The 21,429-nt window shown below is 54.7% G+C and overlaps 1 protein-coding gene across 2 annotated transcripts in view; it reads right to left on the bottom strand.

Annotated features, from left to right (window-relative positions):
- The window catches only part of PLXNA2 (plexin A2), a 217,552-nt gene that overhangs the window by 56,373 nt on the left and 139,750 nt on the right, over nucleotides 1–21,429 (bottom strand). For both annotated transcript variants that reach the window (XM_014948566.1, XM_014948565.1), the window contains exons 7-10: nucleotides 15,953–16,106; nucleotides 14,691–14,787; nucleotides 11,343–11,457; nucleotides 1,083–1,283 (exon numbers count right to left, since the gene is read on the bottom strand). In XM_014948566.1, coding sequence (XP_014804052.1) covers nucleotides 1,083–1,283; nucleotides 11,343–11,457; nucleotides 14,691–14,787; nucleotides 15,953–16,106 — 567 coding nt within the window. The remainder of the gene's footprint in view (nucleotides 1–1,082; nucleotides 1,284–11,342; nucleotides 11,458–14,690; nucleotides 14,788–15,952; nucleotides 16,107–21,429) is intronic.

The following is a 21,429-nucleotide window of genomic DNA, read 5'->3' as shown; positions in this document are numbered from 1 at the left end:
TTCCCTTAGGTTTGGTTGTACTGATTCACTTTGCCTGGGTTTTACTAAGTCGGTGTGAAACTAGACCTTCTGTACGAGTGACAGAGCTTGTGAATACAGAATTGCCCTGACATTCTCTACCTTACCACTTCCTATTAGCCTAACAGGAATAAAAGTGCTTCTCTAGTGTTTATAAATCGCTTTGGATAGGAAAAGTACTATATAATATTAATACATTTATTATCCACCAAGCTGCAAGGCCCAAAGATGGCCAGTGATATATAAATATCCAGTGAAATTTTTAAAAATTCAAAACTTCATTAACAATTTAAGACCATCTGCACTGAATATTAAAGCCAGACCCTGTTCTGCTGCCTAAAACAAACTGCATGTGCCCTGGTTGCCCACGGACCTCTGAATTGATGGTGAGAAGGGGGAGGACCACGCTCTTCCTCGCCTGTCCAGCAGCCTGAGCGTGTCCCACCAGACCCAAAAGTGGCTTCAGAGGGTGGCTGGCATTCACCATCTGTGTTTTTGGCATCCCTGAGTACCTGATTTGGGGTGTTCTGGGGTAAAATCCTGCCAGGTCCCTTAGCAGGGCTGAGCCCCATCCTTCAGAGGAGAGCCATCCTCCCCTGCCTGCTTCTCCAGCAGCAGCATTTGGATAATTTCCCCCTCCCTGCCACGCTGGGCTCTCTCCCCTGGCAGGTCTCCTTTCCCCCTCCTTCCCTGCACCACGCTGCTGTTCAGCATTACTGTATTCATCCAGCCACCGTGACCTGGAATTCGACAGCTCCCTGATAAGGGGGCTGTGATTTGCCTTATCTCCCCTGCGTGAATTAGCCTGTCTTAACACCTTCCTCGTGCTCCATCCTCCTCCTCCTCCCCTTCCCCTGGCTGAACCCCCCCACAGTCAGGCAGGGAACCTCCAGATAACAGGATAATGAACCACCTCGCACACCCACAGCGGGTTCCCACCTGGAATTGGGGATGTGTTTAACCCAGGGATTTTTCACGCCCCCCCCCAAAGTTGAGCCCACCCTATTCAGAGTTCACCCCCATTTTGGGCCGGTTTTGGCCAATTTCCCAGCCCGGTCCCTCACCGAGCTGTTCTGGCACTGGACGCTGGAGCTGTTGAAGCGCAGGGCGGGCACGCGGTGGATCACCCCCTGGATGCTGAGGACACACTCGTACCCACGCTGGCCAGATTGGGGCTGGGGAAGGTTTCTTGCCTTCAGCGTGATGGGTTTCACCTCTCCCACCGGGATCAGGATCTCCTCGGTGGGGAAGAGCTGGGGACAGTCCTGGGAGGGGACAATAAGAGAGAGGGGGAGGTTAGAGCGGTGATGGTGCGGCCGTGGGTCCGGCCAGGTCTCTGGTGGCAGGGTTGATGTCCCAGGACATCCTCCTCACCCAGGACCAGTCACTTCTTGGTCCACTCACGCTGCAGGTTAAGCCCAGAAATAAAGAAATCCCCATTACAGTCCCCCCACCCCAATTTTCTCACTGCAGAAGAAGGAACATTGCTACTTGGGGAATAAATGGAAGGCTCTATCTGCTCTCAGCCCTTCCCATGGCTTCTCCCTGTGGTGCTCCCACTGTCCTGGTTTTCCCTTCACTGGGGGGTGTCCAGGGGGGTGTCTGTCTCCACCGGGTGGGCAAAGCAGCAGCACCAAACCGCCCTTTCCATCTCTAAATCAATGCTTTTCCCTGCTTCTGTGCTCCTGGGAAGCAGAGGACAACCAAGGACGGGAGGATTTGGTTGCAGTCAGCATCCAGAAGAGCAGGGATGGGGTTTTACACCGATGGGATTAAGCACCCTAATCCTGACCCCCCTGGGCCTTCCGAAATTCTGTCTATTCTGCAAAGCTGGCCTCTTCTCTTCAGAACCGTAGCAAAGGGCTTGGCATCTGCAATAAACTCAGAGCCTCCTCCAGCAAACAGCAGCTGTAAAGGCCTTATGGCTTTCAAAAGTGTGTCTGCCCTTGGATCTGAGGAGGAATCTCTCCGAGAGGAGGGAGGACTGAAACAAAATCTAATTAATTTTTGTACAACTGTATCTCAGTGCGTATCATAGAATCATAGAATCGTCTAGGTCGGAAGAGACCCTTGGGATCATCGAGTCCAACCATCTCCCCTACTCTACAAAGTCCTCCCCTACACCATGTCCCTCAGCACTGCATCTAAATGGCCCTTAAACACAGCCAGGGGTGGGGACTCCACCACCTCCCATCAGCGGGGCGGACACTGTGCCATGACCAGGAGGGCCACATGGCATTTCATGAACAGCAAAACCAACAAAATTGCCACCAAGCGATGGCACCGGCACATCTCCTGCCCCTGGGTCTTCACTGGAGAGACCACTGAGGAGGAGGAGGAGGAATGCCAGCCCTAAAGATGCAAAACAAGCTTGGATGCTCCTGGTAACTGAGGCACCAGGTCTCTGCCTTCTTCACATCACCCTTTGGGCTTCAAAACCTTAAATCTCCAACTCTTCTGGACACGGTCCCTTCGGGTACCCCAAGCCTTTTTCCATCAGCCTGGAAATGGGAACCCCAGCCCCACAGGGACCCTGCCAGCCCCATGGGCAGGAGGAAGGTGACATCCCAGCCCAGCTCAGCCAGATTCAAACAAACGGGCAGCGGCTCAGATCAAAGCCCTTCTGCACCTCTGGGATGCAATCAGGAGCTGCTCCAGGAATGTATTTTTTCTGAGTCAAATGCAAATGCAGAAGTAGGTGACAGCCAGAGCCTCCCAGCACTATCTGTCACCTGCCAGGCCACGGCCAAGCCATTTGGGGAGAGAAGCAGAAGAAGCAGTGAGAGATGCTGAGCTCCAGGAGCAGGGAGAGGCTGCTCAGCAGGAGTCCGGAGGAGGAGAAGGGAGGGAGGGAGGGGGGACTGAGACAAAACAGCACCAAAGACATTTCACTTCGGGCCTTTCCTGATGAGGAACTGAAGCCTCTTGCATGAGAGAGGAGATTAAAGAGGTCCTGCTCCTGCGACACGGGCAGCAGCCTGGCTGACAGCCCTCCTGCAGCTCTACCATCCCCTGAGGGAAGGGAACCGACTCCTCCCGAGACCCAAAGGCTTCCCAAACTGACCTAGGGGCGAGGAAAAAGCTGGCATTAAATAAAGAACAATATTTCATCCTCGATGGTAATTCCATAAACAAGTTAAGGCTCAGGAGTTCTCAGCCAGAGGCAGAGAAAAAACGGGTGAGGATAGTTCCTCAGTCCCTGAAAACTGCCTCATTTTTGAGTTTACAAAATGCCATGAAAGTGGAAGCAGCCCATTAAATTTTCCATTGAAAACCATGTGAAAATATTTCAAACATCTGTGTGATTGCAATAAAGGAGCAAAGAAAAGAGCAAAATGCTGCTGCCTCCAAAACTACATATTCTGAGAGCTAAGCACAGCAATTAAAACATCAAGTGAAGAGAAGCGTGATTTGTTTCCACTTCTGCCACTATCTGGCCAAAATAACGCAATTGTAAATTAATAGGAAGTTTTAATATTGCAGTAGCTTAAGACTTGACTGTGGGAGATGCCGGATGCCAAATCAAAGGACACTCTCCCTGCAAACATCATTCCACAGATGAGCAGAGCTCCAGTTCCCCACAGACTTGATGTCTAAAGGATACTCTGAGATGAGCCATGAAAAAACAAGACCTATCGGTACCTGGTAATTATATGACATCCCTCCCATAAAACTCAACATCCTAAACATTATCTCTTCATAACACACCGGGAGACACAGTTTTTCCCCACTTTATATACCGGGAAATGCGACACGCACAGACAAAGGCTCTGACCCTCAGAAGCATTTACATTCTGTTTAGCTCTAATTTGCTTTGATCTAATGGAAGTAGGTACCTAATACCTGTAAGTATCGGACACTGAATGATTAATCCCAAGCTAAAGCAGAAGTTTTAGGAAAAAAACGGACTGACGTCTCCCTCCCCTCTGCCAAATCCCAAACTGGCATCCCAAGCCCTTCACCACCCTGCCCAGCAATTCAAGTAAATCACCCTGATGGCAACACAAGGAGAGGTGTCCTCATCCCTGCATCCAGGGGGGAAAATCCCCCTCTCCCACTAATGACCATTAAGCCCACCGAGCCCCGCTCCCGCTCCCAGCCAGAGTGATGGGATGTTGTTTCGCTACTGGCTCAGGCAAGTTGTAAATGAGAAACAGATGCTCCCCCAGTTTGGAGAAGCCAGTAGCTTAAACTGCTGCCTCATAAACCCTTTTAGTGGCACTTTTCCTTATATATTTTTTATTTTATTTCTAACAGGGACTTTCACGGATTAACAGCCAAGAGCAGTTTTAAACTCCAACAGCCAGAAAGCGGGCCACGCTGGGAAGGAAAGAAAAGCCCTTTTTTTCTGCAGTGGAGCAGGTTTACAGGCTGGAAGGGAATTCCTCCACGAGGCTCCACTTTGAGGATCCCACAGACCCTGGTACCACGGATCCAACCCCCTGCACTACCACCAGCAAGATCCTGAGAATCCCGGTGATTTCCATCCAACTTCCAGCTCTCCTGAGCCTCACACACACGTTCCTTCCTCCTCGCTGTGCCCCACGCTGGGGTAACACCTCCTGCTCGACATCTGGCTGCATTTCAGGTTTTGCATTTAACCTCAAAATCAGGCTGAGGACCAAGGGGAGACAAACAGCTCCACTCCAGAGAGGTGCCCAGCTCCGTGGAAAGCCTGTGTTTGGAAGGAAAGGCATCCTGCAGCCACAGGATCTTTTATCACATTATGATTGAAAACAAAAAAATCCCCAGCCACACCACCGGTGGGAGAACCTCAGCGCACAGTCCTGAAAATAATGAATATGTTATGGACCATTATCCTTCCTGGGCACTGCCATTCGTGAGAGGACTGTTAAAGAAACGCTTCTTGCTTTGGAGACATGGGAGAGGACTTGAATTTTCAAATGTAAGCTCTCCAGTGCTGAAAATGCTGGTAGCAAAAACTGTTCTGCCATCATTAGGGATGAGTAGGACATAATAGATTTTTTTTTTTTTTTTTCCCCTTTGGTTTCAGTGGGAGAAAAATGTCACATTGAGATTCTGGTGAAAAAAAAAAAAAAAAAAAGGCAAGGCAAGGCAGTCTGTGAGTGCACCCAGCTCGGGGGAACAGCAAGAAAGGCAGCCCCTCTGCGCTGGCTGACAGCTACAGTGATCACACTAATAAGGGGATATACATTTTGGGATGGAGTGATACGTAGGAAGATGCCACGTTACCAAGAGCCCCGGGCGGTGGTGGGGAGCCTCAGCCCTGCTGGCGGTTCCTGCTGAATTTATCAGATGAGTGAGTGGAGCCACAAACGCTGCGGGGGCTTGTGGGGGGCGCGGGGCTCGCTCGGATGATGCAGAACGTGCTGCTGGAGGGCCCTCTCCTCCCCGATGGTGCCATTGCCCATCCAGGGCCACGGTTCAGCTTCCAGGTCTTCTTTTTGTGTGGTTTTAAATTTCTATTTTAAATTGCTGCAGCAGCGATGTGCTCCCACATCCCATGGAGAGTGAGCAGGGGTCCCACGGGGGTGATGCTGCAGGAGCACCCAGAGCTGATGGGGTGATGGGGTGATGCCCCACAAAAGCTCGCCTGCTTGGTTTGTCCATTCACTGTCTCTTCTGCCTGCTCCTGGATCTAAATTACTTCGTTAGAGATGCATTATCAGCTTTAGCAACGCCTCTGCCAACGCTTATTCACTTTATAGGAAACCCCTGATGAATTATCAGGAAGAAATTTTTTACTCTGAGGGTGGTGAGACACTGGAACAGGTTGCCCAGGGAAGTTGTGGCTGCCCCATCCCTGGAGGGGTTCAAGGCCAGGCTGGATGGGGCCTTGAGCAACCTGCTCTGGTGGGAGGTGTCCCTGCCCAGGGCAGGGGGGGTGGAACTCGATGATCTTTGAGGTCCCTTCCAACCCAAACCATTCTATGATTCTATGATTCTATGATTCTATGAATTGCAGCCCCAGTCCCACTACTGGGATGGGAGCTGGGTGGCTGTGGGAAAGGTCCCCTCGTGGTGGTAAATGATGAGACCATCCCTGGTTTGCAGGGCTCAGGTCTGGGTGCTCGATCCCACGCCTTCCCATCCTAGAGCCAGGAGGAGCTGAGCATCCAGAAAATCCAGAATAAAAGGGAGACTGCAGCCACCGGAATCTACAATTTGTTCCATAATCAGTTTACTTTGTTTTTTAATTCATGAGAAGTAAATCCTGCAGTGAGTTAGAAAGGCCATTATTGCCTCCTCTCGCTAAACAAACACACGCTGAATCCTCTCATTATCCTCCTTGACTTCTGTACACCAGAATAAACACAAATCAGAAGATCTGCTGGAGGAAGACAAGACTCCGACGCATGAGTGACACAGGCTCTGGGGGAATATTCTGCCTATGAAGTATCATCACACACAATTTACAAAGACATTTTATGCTTCTCCAACATTTTTTAGCCTCAAAGACTCTAAGGTCTATAAATACCTTAAAGACCCGCGATACGCATCTGCCTCTGGAGCAGAACAGAGCACCCATGGTTATTATTTGTGTTTAACAGAGCAGATTTAGTAGGTCAAATCTTCTTGCTCTTATTTGGAAAAAAAATGCCTAGAAATGGCAGGCGTTTCTTTTGACTATGGGATTGAGCCCAAACGTAAGAAAATATAATGTTTTCCTACTTCTCATCTTAGCCTAGAAATGGCAGGCGTTTCTTTTGACTACGGGATTGAGCTCAAACGTAAGAAAATATAATGTTTTCATACTTCTCATCTTAAAAAAAAACCCTCCACAAATGTTAACTTGCTACACACATTTTAAAGTTATAAATATAAACGAATCTGGCACATGAATGTAAACCGCTGGCTCACAGTTGTGCTCCCAATGATATAAATTACGGTGCCCATCACTCACGGAAACACATTCTTCTTCATTTATGCTACTGGAAAGGAGAGCAGACCTTGCTCCTTAGAAACCAAACACAGAAAAGAAAGGCAGCTGGAGCCAGACTGGTCTCACTGGTGAATTCCTGCCCAGTTCCCCTTTGTCCTGAGCTCTGTGCTGGATGCACGTGCTGTGACCCAGGTCTGCTGTGATAATTGATGGAGGTCTGGGGGATTTACAGCCCTGCAAAAAACCATGGAAGGCTGGAGAGCCTATTTCTCACCCATAAACCACCATTTGTGCACCAGGGGTGAGGATGACAGCAATTCCCTTGAACACGGCCAGCTTCCAGGTGGAAACATCTCCCTCTGGAGCATCTTCCCACCACCAGACACCACACGCTGCAGGTTACACACACCATAAATCCACTGATGGAAAAAAAAAGTGCTGCCAATAAGCTCAAACCAATCTTCTCAAACTGAGCTGAGCTAATCTTGCTGCAAGCGGGCTTTTTTGCTACTATTGGTACTTTTCCAGGCAAACCCATCTCTCCAGAAGTTAGGTGTGACCCAGCCAAAGTCATTTGGTGGACTTAGTGCTCCGAGTTATCTCCTACGCAACAGAGTTCCCATCCAGGTATTAAATGGTGGGGAACGTGAGGACAGATATGAGGAGAGTTTGATTTTGTTTTATTTCCTTCGAGGCGCATCGAGCAGCACTCCAAGCATCCAAGGGCACAGCCAGGGGCAAAGGTGGGACTTTCAAAGCAATGAGAATTGAAAGGAGTCAGACCAGAGCTGAAACCTGTCTCTGCACTGAACTCCCAGAATCTCCAACGCTCCGTCCCCGACGCAGCATCTCACACGTGGAAATGACATTATCTACACGCAGTGGACATCAAAGAGGGACGGGATCCCACTCTCTGGGAAACTAATAGGATTTATTTGGTTCTAGCTCTCCATTGGGACGGGGTGTAACAATGTATTTATGCATCTCATTTCCTCTTCATCTGCATGTTTTATACATTTAGAGAGGGACATCTTAGAGCCTTACACACACACACAAACCCAACCACCCCAGATACATCAAGATGATATTATGGGCCTGATCTGAAGCTTTGTAAAGCGAGACAATCAGTGGCACACACCCACGAGACCTCTTCTTGGAGAAACCCTGCTTTTGGGGGTGCAAGCCACCCACAGACAGACACCTTCCCCTTGCTCTTTGGGCAGCAATGTCTACACAGGCACCTTCTGCGGGGAAATGAAGCCTCAGGATAAGCAAAGGCTGAGAAAACAGAGCTGCTTATCTAATTATTGACTCCCAGAGAACTGGCCACCTGGAAACAGAGGCCTCAAAAGATCAGGGTTTACCCCACGTCAGAAACTTCCCACCGGATGGAGGACATCAAGAACAGCCAGCTCTGTCCTGGAAGACATCTCTGCTTTCAAGGCTGTGAAGGTTGCGTATTTATCTACCCACCACTCCAAACCAAAAACACGTTTTGCACATTTTCACTCCTGCAAATACAACAGCACGATGGGAACCAGAGACCTGATGCTCAAGGGTCACCTCCTCTCAAGCATCGCTGGTGGTTGTCACCTACCGATGGCTCCACAGGCCACTTGCCCTGACAAAGCACCAGCCCACCTCCAGGGGCTGTCCTCTGTGTCACCACCTCTACCACCCAGCCCTTAGATGCTAGCAAACAACTCCTGTTGACAGGGCAGGCAGAGAGACCAAAAAAGATCATTCTTTAGCTGTATTTTCACCAAAAGCAGGGCAAAAAGGCAGCATTTAGCTTGGTCAATACAGCCAGGAGCGCACAAGGAGCAAGGGTACAGCTCACGAAGAAGGGCTTCCTCTCCCCCATCACCTTGTCAAGTGGCTGAGGCTTCGAGCTCTTTTCCCTTCTCAAGACAGACGACTCCTGGCAGCATCAAAGGGAGCTCGTTACACATTGGATCCCACTGGGACATAAATTCTGATGGGCCAGGAGTAAAAGGGAATATTCAAGATATTTTCTCTTAAATTAAACATAAAGGCAGGAGAAAATCTCCAGCCCCGTGTGAACACGTGTGCCAGTCTTCCATGAGGAGGCACAGGGGACCGAAAGTAGGGCAGCCCACACCAGCACCACCATTATCACCAGCATCACCACCCCAAGGACAACCCACCCTCTGCTTGGAAGGGAACAGTGTTGTGAGCACAAATGTTTTGCTCATCGACCAGGCCATGACACAACGAGAACATTCTGATCTGAGTTGTTTCAAGAGAAGGAACTCTTTATGAGGCATTTATTCCATGTCTTGTGTTAGCCGGAGTGAAATGCCCACAACAAAGGCATTAGGGCTGTACTGTGTACACAATTTGCAATTCATTTGCCAGAAATCAGCAAAAAATGAGGTTTTGGTGGGTGGCTTTGCCTGTGTGTTCAGAGCTTTGGAGAAATCATGATGAACAGTGGAGCATCTGCATCGTTATCATCAGCCCTTATCAAAGGTAACCACCGGGAAGGCGTTAGATATCCCATAACAGCCCCTGGTGAGAAACCACCTCTACGGGATGAAGATGACAGGGGAAGTTCTTTGGAGACACGACAGTCCTGTGATCCCAGCAGGAACTGGCAGATACCAACTCCTCCACTCGCTCCCTCTGTGTGATCTCAGGCAAGTCCTGCGCGTTCCCAGGAGAAAAAACGGAGATAATGGGATTGTCCTACTTTACCAGAGACTTGTCAAACACTTCTGAGATCATGGGGTTGAAGGCCCATAAAACGGAGAACTACAATTGTAAAGCCTGGGAAGACTGAGATGCTTTGAATGTGAAGGAGAAAAAACTCCGTATCACTCAAGAGAAAGCCCATAAAACGGAGAACTACAATTGTAAAGCCTGGGAAGACTGAGATGCTTTGAATGTGAAGGAGAAAAAAACCCCACATCACTCAAGAGAAGGAAAAGCAAAGGGTTTTGCTTCCTCTTGTTACATTGAAAGGAAGTTTCTTGACTTTGAACTGGACTGAGAAAGCTTTTGGGTTGTCCCCAGGGTGGATGCTTCTCCTTGGGCATCTGACCCCTCTGCCACATGGAGTAGGTCTCTGAGGCTGCTGCAGGAGCCCCTCTCCTCGCCCCTGGTCGGTGGCAGGGGACAGCCACTGGTGGCAGGGGACAGCCACCGTCCAGCCTTTCTCTCTTGCAGATTCCCCCCGAGGTTTGTGCCCAAGCAGTTCATTGACGTTCCTTGCCTTGTCCCAAAGTGCCTCCTGGCAGCGTTTTACCCAGAAAAAACCACACGTTACGTTTCAATTTTACTCTCGGTGCGGCACCACCCTGGCACCTTCACTCACTGCTTTTTAACGCCTCAGTGTTTTACTCCACTGACAGATCTCTCCTGCTTTTCTCTATCCCCATTACTCACCGGTGAGGGTTTCTCTTGAAGCTAACCCTACTCTCCTTTCTTTTTCCAATATCTGTGCATGCCCTCACTGCTGCCTTTCCCACTTGCCAAGACACTTGGGATTTTCAAAGCACCTTTTAAACCTTTTTTTTCCCTTGCACCTTTACAATCTGCACCCATTTCAGGTGCTACAAAGCTATGTGTAGGAGCAGTATGGGTGGAAAACCAGGACCCCACCAGCATTGGAGGCTGTGCCTGCTCTGCACTTGGTGAACCTGAAGCAGACAGCAGCATGGGACTGAAAATGGGTGCAGAAACCCCAGACCAAGGGGTTGGAGGTAACCTCTGATGAGGAATCTCTGCTAACAAACTCCTTTCCTCCATGGATCTCTCCACCTCGGGACACACAGGAGATCTGGCAGAGCCGTTAACGGGCTATGCCTCCTTCCAACTGCTAAAAGCATTTTTGGACTTGAGCCCCCCACCTTTTATTAACTGCTAAGAGAGATGGCTCCTGGTCCACAGAGCTGGAAGCTGAATCGATTCTCTCTTCCAAAGTCTGGGGCTGTTCACGTCTGTAATCCCCTTCTTAATCAGCTTACAGTCAGGCTCCTGCCGTAAATTTCAGGCCTGCCAACACAACCCACTGAAGGAGTCCCACCAAGAGCTCTGCGCTTGACTTGTTGCTGCCGTGGGGCAAATCCCTGCTCGTCTCTGATGTGCTGGGCTGCAGGAGGCCCTGAGACCCCTGAAGGAAGCAGCACAGCAATTACAGTGATCACCGCACCTGAGCACACCCACGTCTCAGAGGTGGGATCAGCTTCGGATTCAGGTCAAGACACATCCTTTTTGTTAAACTGACACTTCCTTGCCACGCTCCTTTAAAGCTGTACCTGCACCTTTTCGAGCCCTGACGCATGGAAAGTTGGAAAACTTCACAAAAGCATTGGTTATGGTAATTGTATCATAAAAAAAACCAAAAAATCCCCCAAAAAACCCAAAACCAAACCAAAAAAAAACCAAACAAGCAAAGAAGAAAGAGCTCAGGAGTACTGAAACCCTGGTCTGGTACCTCAGAGACGTTGATCCGTCCCTCCTGGAAGGAGCACGTGGTGGGGTCGTGGGTGCAGAGGTTCCTGTACTTGCACCAGTGGCAGCGGAAAGCGCTGTTCACACAGGACAGGCACCTGCGGGGAGAAAAGAGGGGTCAGGGAGGGGGGTATCACCTCGGGAGGGCTGCACAGGAACCGACAGCCCCAGCCAGATCTCCAGGCTCAGCATCCTTCCTTCCTTCATGGGAAAATTATTTCTTTGGAGGGATGTTTTGATCCAACAACAAAAGGAAAAAAAAATAGATTTTGGAAAGCACGCACTCGAAAGACAAGTCTTGAAACAACCTCACAATTCATTCAGTAATAAAACACAAGCTGGGATTTATGGCGCAGCGTTGCAGCGGCGTGAAATAAAGCACAACGCTGCACAGACACCAGGCTTGATTTTTAGTTTCTAGAGAGTAGAAAACAAGGCAAGCCGGGCAAAAATTGGATCAGTTTGTTTTACAAGTCAGGAATGCTTCAAGTCAACGCTAACACTTCTGCTTGGCCTCGGAGTGCAGAGTTCAGCGAGCGCTTTTGATTCATGTTGGAAGAAATTAACTGTTTATGAAATGTTTCTGAAAGAAGGCAGACCCTTTTCAGACAGGGGGTGGCCCCAGCTGCCAGCGAACCGCCTGGGTGGCTTTTATTCCACACGAGCTGGCTGCCAGCGAGATGCACGGTCCGTGACAGATGCTGGTATTTGCAATAACCACCTCCTCCATCTCGGGGGCCAACCCTCCGTGCCACGCGGCAGCGTTCTGGTGGCCGTCTGCTGGCCTAAGTATAAGCTGCATCCCATGGAATTCCATGCATCCCATGGGATTCAGCTCCCTGTGGCATCCTGTGGCTCCAGAGACCGTGGTGCTGCCTGGAGCGGGCAGGGACAGGGACAGGGATGCACCGGAGAGAGCCCAGGGTCAGTGCAGAGGGATGAGCATCACCAGGGGAGCAGGAGCAGGGCCTTTGGGAGGAAACTCAGGAAAATGAGGGAAGCAGGAAATCCAGGCAGGACCTCTCTCACCAGTTGGGCAGAAGTGCCAGGATGATGGCTCTCACGGGCTGCTGCCAGGAGGATCTGTGTTTTAATAACTCAATTGTATTTTCCTTCTGATGCATTCGCAGTGACCTTAATAGCCAAGGAAGCTTACTCTAATCATCCATCTACAAATCTGGGGAACGATATCAAGTGCTGAAAGCTTATTTAATTACTCATTTGTTTGACCCATTTCTGTCTCCGTTTCGGTCTGTAGCCCTTCTCCCACCTGGCCTGGCCTCCAGCTTTCCTGTCTGGGGCCACCAGAGCTCTTTGTTGAGGGAGGAGACCTCTCTGACCACCCAGGCCAAGGGGTTCAGCATCACTCGCTGCACCATGGTTTTCTGCCTGCTGCTTTCAGCCCTGGCTGAGCAGGACAAGAAGCTCCTGGCAGGATCCTGAGCTCTCAGAGGCTTACACAGGGTCACCACCTCTTAGCCTAGTGCCACCTCCCAAGGAGCACGTGCTTCACACACCACAACTACTTCTTGTGCTGTCTCACAGCCAGAAAGGGCCCGGCTGCTCCCCTGCCCTCCCCAGACACCCTCGTGCCTGCAATGAGGAGTCTCAGGATCAATAGGTTTCTCTTCTCTGCTGGCTGAGACCTGTGTTCCTTCCTCCCTTTCGCTCGCTGTGATTCATTCCTGCCAGCCCAGCTCCTGCCCTTGTTGAACCCGCCGATAACGAGTCCAGGATGATGTAAGTGCTGCAGAATTTACCACCCCGTTTAGCACTTTATCTCCAACCAGGAGCTGGTAGAAAGGCACGGCCAGACGAAGCCAAGTGACAGCCCAGGGAAGATGCATGGCCTCTCCTGACTCAAACCTCAGCTCCTCACTGAAAATAGGGCTCCCCGAGATGCCATCCCTCGTGCAAATTCCCCAACAGGAGGATGCAGAGGAACCGCTGGTCCACAAATGCTGGCAGCCAGAGGAGAGGCTGGTGCCCTCAGCCAGACTGAGGGCCAAGGACAGAAGGACAGAGCTGTGCATGAGGATGCAGGGATCACGGGGGATACAGACCACCGGGAGAGGCAGCATGGGGCGACTGAAGGACTCCCAGGGCTCCTTTCATCCCAGTTCCTCTGCTCTGTGCTACAGCTCAACCCAAAACTTCCAAAAGTTGAATGCATGCCTAGAAAAACTGCCGGCCAGCCAAGCCCATCAGCACACACTTCCCAGTGCAGCAGGGAAGGGCTTGTGGTTTGAGGCTTCAAACCCTGTGGAGAAAGATGGGGACTGACCCTGCGCTGGCATTTCTTGACTCCCATGGGCAGCTCAGCAGCAAATCATGCTCCCGGAGCAGAGCTGGCCACCAAGATGGTGAGATGTCATCCAAGATGCCACCCAGCCCTGAGGGTCCAGCCTGCCTGTTGCTATCCACCTTCTGGCAGGTCCTGCCCACCTTTCATTTTGGTGCTTTGAGGCTTGCTGTGTTTCCAGAGAGAAATCCATAAATGCTTCAGGTCTGTAAATGTGTTTTTAAGCCCAGCCTTAAGGCAGCAGATGTGCCCATGGGGGATACGTTTCCAGCAGCACCGAGCCCCCCATGGAGCCCCTCCTGGGAGCACCCCACTGTGCCAGCCACACGCCTGGACGGCTGGATGGGGGTCTCAGGGGGTGGGCAGGCTGCAGGGAGCTCCTGCTCACCCCATCTAAAACACAGAATCACAGAATCTTCTAGGTTGGAAGGGACCTTAAAGATCATCTTGTCCAACCGTCAACCTAACTTTGACAAAAATAGACACCCACACAACAAACAAGGAGCATCATCACTAAACCATACCTCCCACAACATATGCAGACCCCAGGGCTGGAGACCTCCAGGTCAATGCCCCATGCTGGTGGCCATGCCCTCCCCTCTCACCCTGGGGAGCATCCTCGCAGCATCCTGCAGCCTGGAAGGTCCCTGCCACCTCTGGCTGCCCATAGCCCACCTCCCCACTGTCCACAGCCCACCCCCCTGCCACCCACAGCCCCCCAGCCTGACCCTCTGCTGCCTTCACCAGCTGCTTGTGAAGATGGATCCGAGTTCACAGTTGCGGGATCGTGCAGCTTGGGGGCACCAGCAGGTTAAGGTTTTTTATTTTTTCTCTGACAAGGCAGAGAAAGAGCCAGAGGCACCCAGAGATGGGCAGGGAAGGCAGGGACCTTTGGGCTCCCCTTCTACCCTAGGTGTCTGCTGGCTGGACCAAGCAGCGTGGTAACCCCCCCGAGGCTGGTCCTGGAGCCCAGCACCCATTCCCCAGCCCTTTCCCTTTTCAGCCAGCCCTTGGGGCTGGAGCACTCACAGTTGGTGGGCGCTGCAGTTGTAGAACTTGAACTCGGTGCTGACAAACGTCCTCCCCGTCTCCCGCGACTTCAGCTGCAGCACCACACCAAACCAGTCTGGGGACACAAACCAGAGCCCGTCAGTCCCAGCACCGGTGACGGAGGAGGCACCAGCAGACGCGGGGGCACCCGCTCCCCCGCCTGCCAGCCTGCTGGGCCATCTGCTGAAGGTGCAAGTCAGGTTGCTTCCATCTCCCTGCCATCAAAACCCCCCCACCCCTGCGGTGAGTCTGCAGCCCTTCCCCAAACTGGGGGCTGAGCATCCCCCCCCGGCCGGACCCTGCCCTCCAGCACCCCAGGGTGCTCCAGTGATGCCTCCAAAGCAAATCAGGCTCGATGGCAAAAGGCACTGGAGATACAGGGTCTAACTGCTGCCTTGAGCCACTGTTGAAATGAATGTGGGATCTCATCCCGTTCCCTAAAGACTCTCTCTCCAGTATAAAACCACTAATTCACTCTTCTCTGAGAAGCAGCCCACGACTAGAATAGGAGACAATGCTGGAAACAAGGGCATTAGTGAAGCTCTTGAGGAGCCTCAGCACTGGGTTAATTAAGAACAGATTGCTCTTCTGGAGCTGCTGTGGGGAAGTCTACCCTGGCCCTGCGACCACGGTGGCTCGCGGCCCCCAGTGTTCACCGAGTCTCAGGCTCCATATAATGCCTTAGAAATACAAAGATATCAGCACAGTTGACACCTGGAAGGATGCCAGGGAGAGAGAAAATGAGTTTTAAGCAAGTAGCGTTTTGGTTATGGGAAGAGAAAATATGACAGCAGTGACATTAATGATGAAACAACCCAAAGATCAGGACTGAAAAATAGAAACTGCATCCACCTACTCGTGGGTGCCGAGCCAGGCTGAGAGGGGAGGGCTCCTGCTTCCACTGCCACCCAGCGTGGCAAGGATGTGAGTCCCTGCCTCCCTCCTGAACCACCCCAGGGGGGACAGACGGCTCCTGTCCTGCCTTGGGGACCTGTCTGGCAGCAGGGAGAGGGTGCAGGGACAGGGCAAGCACACGGTGCTGCCTGCTCCCAGCCTGTCTTTCCCTGCATGGGCTGCATTTCTTAAGGACAAAGCCTATTTAGCTCCCTGGGTTCAATGGTCTTTGACAGGAGCATGAGTTCCTCCAGCAGGAGCCCCAAAGGGTCTGGCTCCACCCAGCAGATGCTTCCACTTTCTGGTGGCACAGACGCCGCATTGCTCTCCAGAAACCAGTAACTTACCCTGATCCACAGGTATGGCAGGAACATCTTTTGCTGCTGGTGAAACACACACCACCCTGCTGCCCGAAACCTTCCCTTCCACCTCGGTCAGGTTCCCAAAGAGGCAGGTGACCCCGGCCGTCAGGTCCGGAGCATCGCTCACCAGCAGGCTGAGCTGCAACGGGGGAGAGGAGGGGGACAAAAAAACAGCCAGCGACCTGTTAGCAGGCAGAGCTGCCCCAGTTTCCTCTGTATTTTCAGTACCTGCTGTTCTCCCATTCAATACCGACCCCCCTCAAATCACCCGTGCGCCCACAGGAGGGAAGAACAAAGCCAAGGATGGAGGTTCTTTACCCACACAAAACCACCTCGCTGAGCCTTTGGGTACTGCAGCTCAGGAGAGGTGGTAATGGCAGCTTTTTGTCCCCCTGGTTGTCCTACAGAAGCGTTGCCACCCTCTGTGCCACCCGTGACAGTGGTGGCAGCATGTTCTTGTGCAGAAGAGCGGCAGCGAGTGCCCCCAAACCCTCCTGTAGGCACCACAGCTCCAGCAACCTGCCCGGCAGAAATGAGGGAGTCCCCACTGACCCCATCATGGATGGGGATGGTCCCCACTGACCCCACAACGGATGGGGAAGGTCCCCATTGACCCCATCACGGATGGGGACCATCCCCACTGCCCCCATCACGGATGGGAACCATCCCCACTGACCCCACAACGGATGGGAACCATCTCCACTGACCCCACAATGGATGGAAACCATCCCCACTGACCCCACAACGGATGGGGATGGCCCCCACAACGGATGGGGACCGTCCCCACTGAGCCCATCATGGATGGGGAAGGTCCCCACTGACCCCATCATGGATGGGAACCGTCCCCACTGACCCCATCATGGATGGGGACCGTCCCCACTGACCCCATCACGGATGGGGATGGTCCCCACTGACCCCACAACGGATGGGGACCGTCCCCACTGAGCCCATCATGGATGGGGAAGGGCCCCACTGACCCCATCATGGATGGGAACCGTCCCCACTGCCGCCACTCTGGATGGGGACCGTCCCCACTGAGCCCATCATGGATGGGGAAGGGCCCCACTGACCCCATCATGGATGGGAACCGTCCCCACTGCCGCCACTCTGGATGGGGACCGTCCCCACTGAGCCCATCATGGATGGGGAAGGGCCCCACTGACCCCATCATGGATGGGAACCGTCCCCACTGCCGCCACTCTGGATGGGGACCGTCCCCACTGAGCCCATCATGGATGGGGAAGGGCCCCACTGACCCCATCATGGATGGGAACCGTCCCCACTGCCGCCACTCTGGATGGGGACCGTCCCCACTGAGCCCATCATGGATGGGGAAGGGCCCCACTGACCCCATCATGGATGGGAACCGTCCCCACTGCCGCCACTCTGGATGGGGACCGTCCCCACTGAGCCCATCATGGATGGGGAAGGGCCCCACTGACCCCATCATGGATGGGAACCGTCCCCACTGCCGCCACTCTGGATGGGGACCGTCCCCACTGAGCCCATCATGGATGGGGAAGGGCCCCACTGACCCCATCATGGATGGGAACCGTCCCCACTGCCGCCACTCTGGATGGGGACCGTCCCCACTGAGCCCATCATGGATGGGGAAGGGCCCCACTGACCCCATCATGGATGGGAACCGTCCCCACTGCCGCCACTCTGGATGGGGACCGTCCCCACTGAGCCCATCATGGATGGGGAAGGGCCCCACTGACCCCATCATGGATGGGAACCGTCCCCACTGCCGCCACTCTGGATGGGGACCGTCCCCACTGAGCCCATCATGGATGGGGAAGGGCCCCACTGACCCCATCATGGATGGGAACCGTCCCCACTGCCGCCACTCTGGATGGGGACCGTCCCCACTGAGCCCATCATGGATGGGGAAGGGCCCCACTGACCCCATCATGGATGGGAACCGTCCCCACTGCCGCCACTCTGGATGGGGACCGTCCCCACTGAGCCCATCATGGATGGGGAAGGGCCCCACTGACCCCATCATGGATGGGAACCGTCCCCACTGCCGCCACTCTGGATGGGGACCGTCCCCACTGAGCCCATCATGGATGGGGAAGGGCCCCACTGACCCCATCATGGATGGGAACCGTCCCCACTGCCGCCACTCTGGATGGGGACCGTCCCCACTGAGCCCATCATGGATGGGGAAGGGCCCCACTGACCCCATCATGGATGGGAACCGTCCCCACTGCCGCCACTCTGGATGGGGACCGTCCCCACTGAGCCCATCATGGATGGGGAAGGGCCCCACTGACCCCATCATGGATGGGAACCGTCCCCACTGCCGCCACTCTGGATGGGGACCGTCCCCACTGAGCCCATCATGGATGGGGAAGGGCCCCACTGACCCCATCATGGATGGGAACCGTCCCCACTGCCGCCACTCTGGATGGGGACCGTCCCCACTGAGCCCATCATGGATGGGGAAGGGCCCCACTGACCCCATCATGGATGGGAACCGTCCCCACTGCCGCCACTCTGGATGGGGACCGTCCCCACTGAGCCCATCATGGATGGGGAAGGGCCCCACTGACCCCATCATGGATGGGAACCGTCCCCACTGCCGCCACTCTGGATGGGGACCGTCCCCACTGAGCCCATCATGGATGGGGAAGGGCCCCACTGACCCCATCATGGATGGGAACCGTCCCCACTGCCGCCACTCTGGATGGGGACCGTCCCCACTGAGCCCATCATGGATGGGGAAGGGCCCCACTGACCCCATCATGGATGGGAACCGTCCCCACTGCCGCCACTCTGGATGGGGACCGTCCCCACTGAGCCCATCATGGATGGGGAAGGGCCCCACTGACCCCATCATGGATGGGAACCGTCCCCACTGCCGCCACTCTGGATGGGGACCGTCCCCACTGAGCCCATCATGGATGGGGAAGGGCCCCACTGACCCCATCATGGATGGGAACCGTCCCCACTGCCGCCACTCTGGATGGGGACCGTCCCCACTGAGCCCATCATGGATGGGGAAGGGCCCCACTGACCCCATCATGGATGGGAACCGTCCCCACTGCCGCCACTCTGGATGGGGACCGTCCCCACTGAGCCCATCATGGATGGGGAAGGGCCCCACTGACCCCATCATGGATGGGAACCGTCCCCACTGCCGCCACTCTGGATGGGGACCGTCCCCACTGAGCCCATCATGGATGGGGAAGGGCCCCACTGACCCCATCATGGATGGGAACCGTCCCCACTGCCGCCACTCTGGATGGGGACCGTCCCCACTGAGCCCATCATGGATGGGGAAGGGCCCCACTGACCCCATCATGGATGGGAACCGTCCCCACTGCCGCCACTCTGGATGGGGACCGTCCCCACTGAGCCCATCATGGATGGGGAAGGGCCCCACTGACCCCATCATGGATGGGAACCGTCCCCACTGCCGCCACTCTGGATGGGGACCGTCCCCACTGAGCCCATCATGGATGGGGAAGGGCCCCACTGACCCCATCATGGATGGGAACCGTCCCCACTGCCGCCACTCTGGATGGGGACCGTCCCCACTGAGCCCATCATGGATGGGGAAGGGCCCCACTGACCCCATCATGGATGGGAACCGTCCCCACTGCCGCCACTCTGGATGGGGACCGTCCCCACTGAGCCCATCATGGATGGGGAAGGGCCCCACTGACCCCATCATGGATGGGAACCGTCCCCACTGCCGCCACTCTGGATGGGGACCGTCCCCACTGAGCCCATCATGGATGGGGAAGGGCCCCACTGACCCCATCATGGATGGGAACCGTCCCCACTGCCGCCACTCTGGATGGGGACCGTCCCCACTGAGCCCATCATGGATGGGGAAGGGCCCCACTGACCCCATCATGGATGGGAACCGTCCCCACTGCCGCCACTCTGGATGGGGACCGTCCCCACTGAGCCCATCATGGATGGGGAAGGGCCCCACTGACCCCATCATGGATGGGAACCGTCCCCACTGCCGCCACTCTGGATGGGGACCGTCCCCACTGAGCCCATCATGGATGGGGAAGGGCCCCACTGACCCCATCATGGATGGGAACCGTCCCCACTGCCGCCACTCTGGATGGGGACCGTCCCCACTGAGCCCATCATGGATGGGGAAGGGCCCCACTGACCCCATCATGGATGGGAACCGTCCCCACTGCCGCCACTCTGGATGGGGACCGTCCCCACTGAGCCCATCATGGATGGGGAAGGGCCCCACTGACCCCATCATGGATGGGAACCGTCCCCACTGCCGCCACTCTGGATGGGGACCGTCCCCACTGAGCCCATCATGGATGGGGAAGGGCCCCACTGACCCCATCATGGATGGGAACCGTCCCCACTGCCGCCACTCTGGATGGGGACCGTCCCCACTGAGCCCATCATGGATGGGGAAGGGCCCCACTGACCCCATCATGGATGGGAACCGTCCCCACTGCCGCCACTCTGGATGGGGACCGTCCCCACTGAGCCCATCATGGATGGGGAAGGGCCCCACTGACCCCATCATGGATGGGAACCGTCCCCACTGCCGCCACTCTGGATGGGGACCGTCCCCACTGAGCCCATCATGGATGGGGAAGGGCCCCACTGACCCCATCATGGATGGGAACCGTCCCCACTGCCGCCACTCTGGATGGGGACCGTCCCCACTGAGCCCATCATGGATGGGGAAGGGCCCCACTGACCCCATCATGGATGGGAACCGTCCCCACTGCCGCCACTCTGGATGGGGACCGTCCCCACTGAGCCCATCATGGATGGGGAAGGGCCCCACTGACCCCATCATGGATGGGAACCGTCCCCACTGCCGCCACTCTGGATGGGGACCGTCCCCACTGAGCCCATCATGGATGGGGAAGGGCCCCACTGACCCCATCATGGATGGGAACCGTCCCCACTGCCGCCACTCTGGATGGGGACCGTCCCCACTGAGCCCATCATGGATGGGGAAGGGCCCCACTGACCCCATCATGGATGGGAACCGTCCCCACTGCCGCCACTCTGGATGGGGACCGTCCCCACTGAGCCCATCATGGATGGGGAAGGGCCCCACTGACCCCATCATGGATGGGAACCGTCCCCACTGCCGCCACTCTGGATGGGGACCGTCCCCACTGAGCCCATCATGGATGGGGAAGGGCCCCACTGACCCCATCATGGATGGGAACCGTCCCCACTGCCGCCACTCTGGATGGGGACCGTCCCCACTGAGCCCATCATGGATGGGGAAGGGCCCCACTGACCCCATCATGGATGGGAACCGTCCCCACTGCCGCCACTCTGGATGGGGACCGTCCCCACTGAGCCCATCATGGATGGGGAAGGGCCCCACTGACCCCATCATGGATGGGAACCGTCCCCACTGCCGCCACTCTGGATGGGGACCGTCCCCACTGAGCCCATCATGGATGGGGAAGGTCCCCATTGGCCCCATCACGGATGGGGACCAT

This window comes from Calidris pugnax, unplaced genomic scaffold (genome assembly GCF_001431845.1).
Source record: "Calidris pugnax isolate Ruff unplaced genomic scaffold, ASM143184v1 scaffold91, whole genome shotgun sequence".
NCBI classification, from domain to species: domain Eukaryota; kingdom Metazoa; phylum Chordata; class Aves; order Charadriiformes; family Scolopacidae; genus Calidris; species Calidris pugnax.
This window is presented reverse-complemented; position numbering and strand designations above follow the sequence as displayed.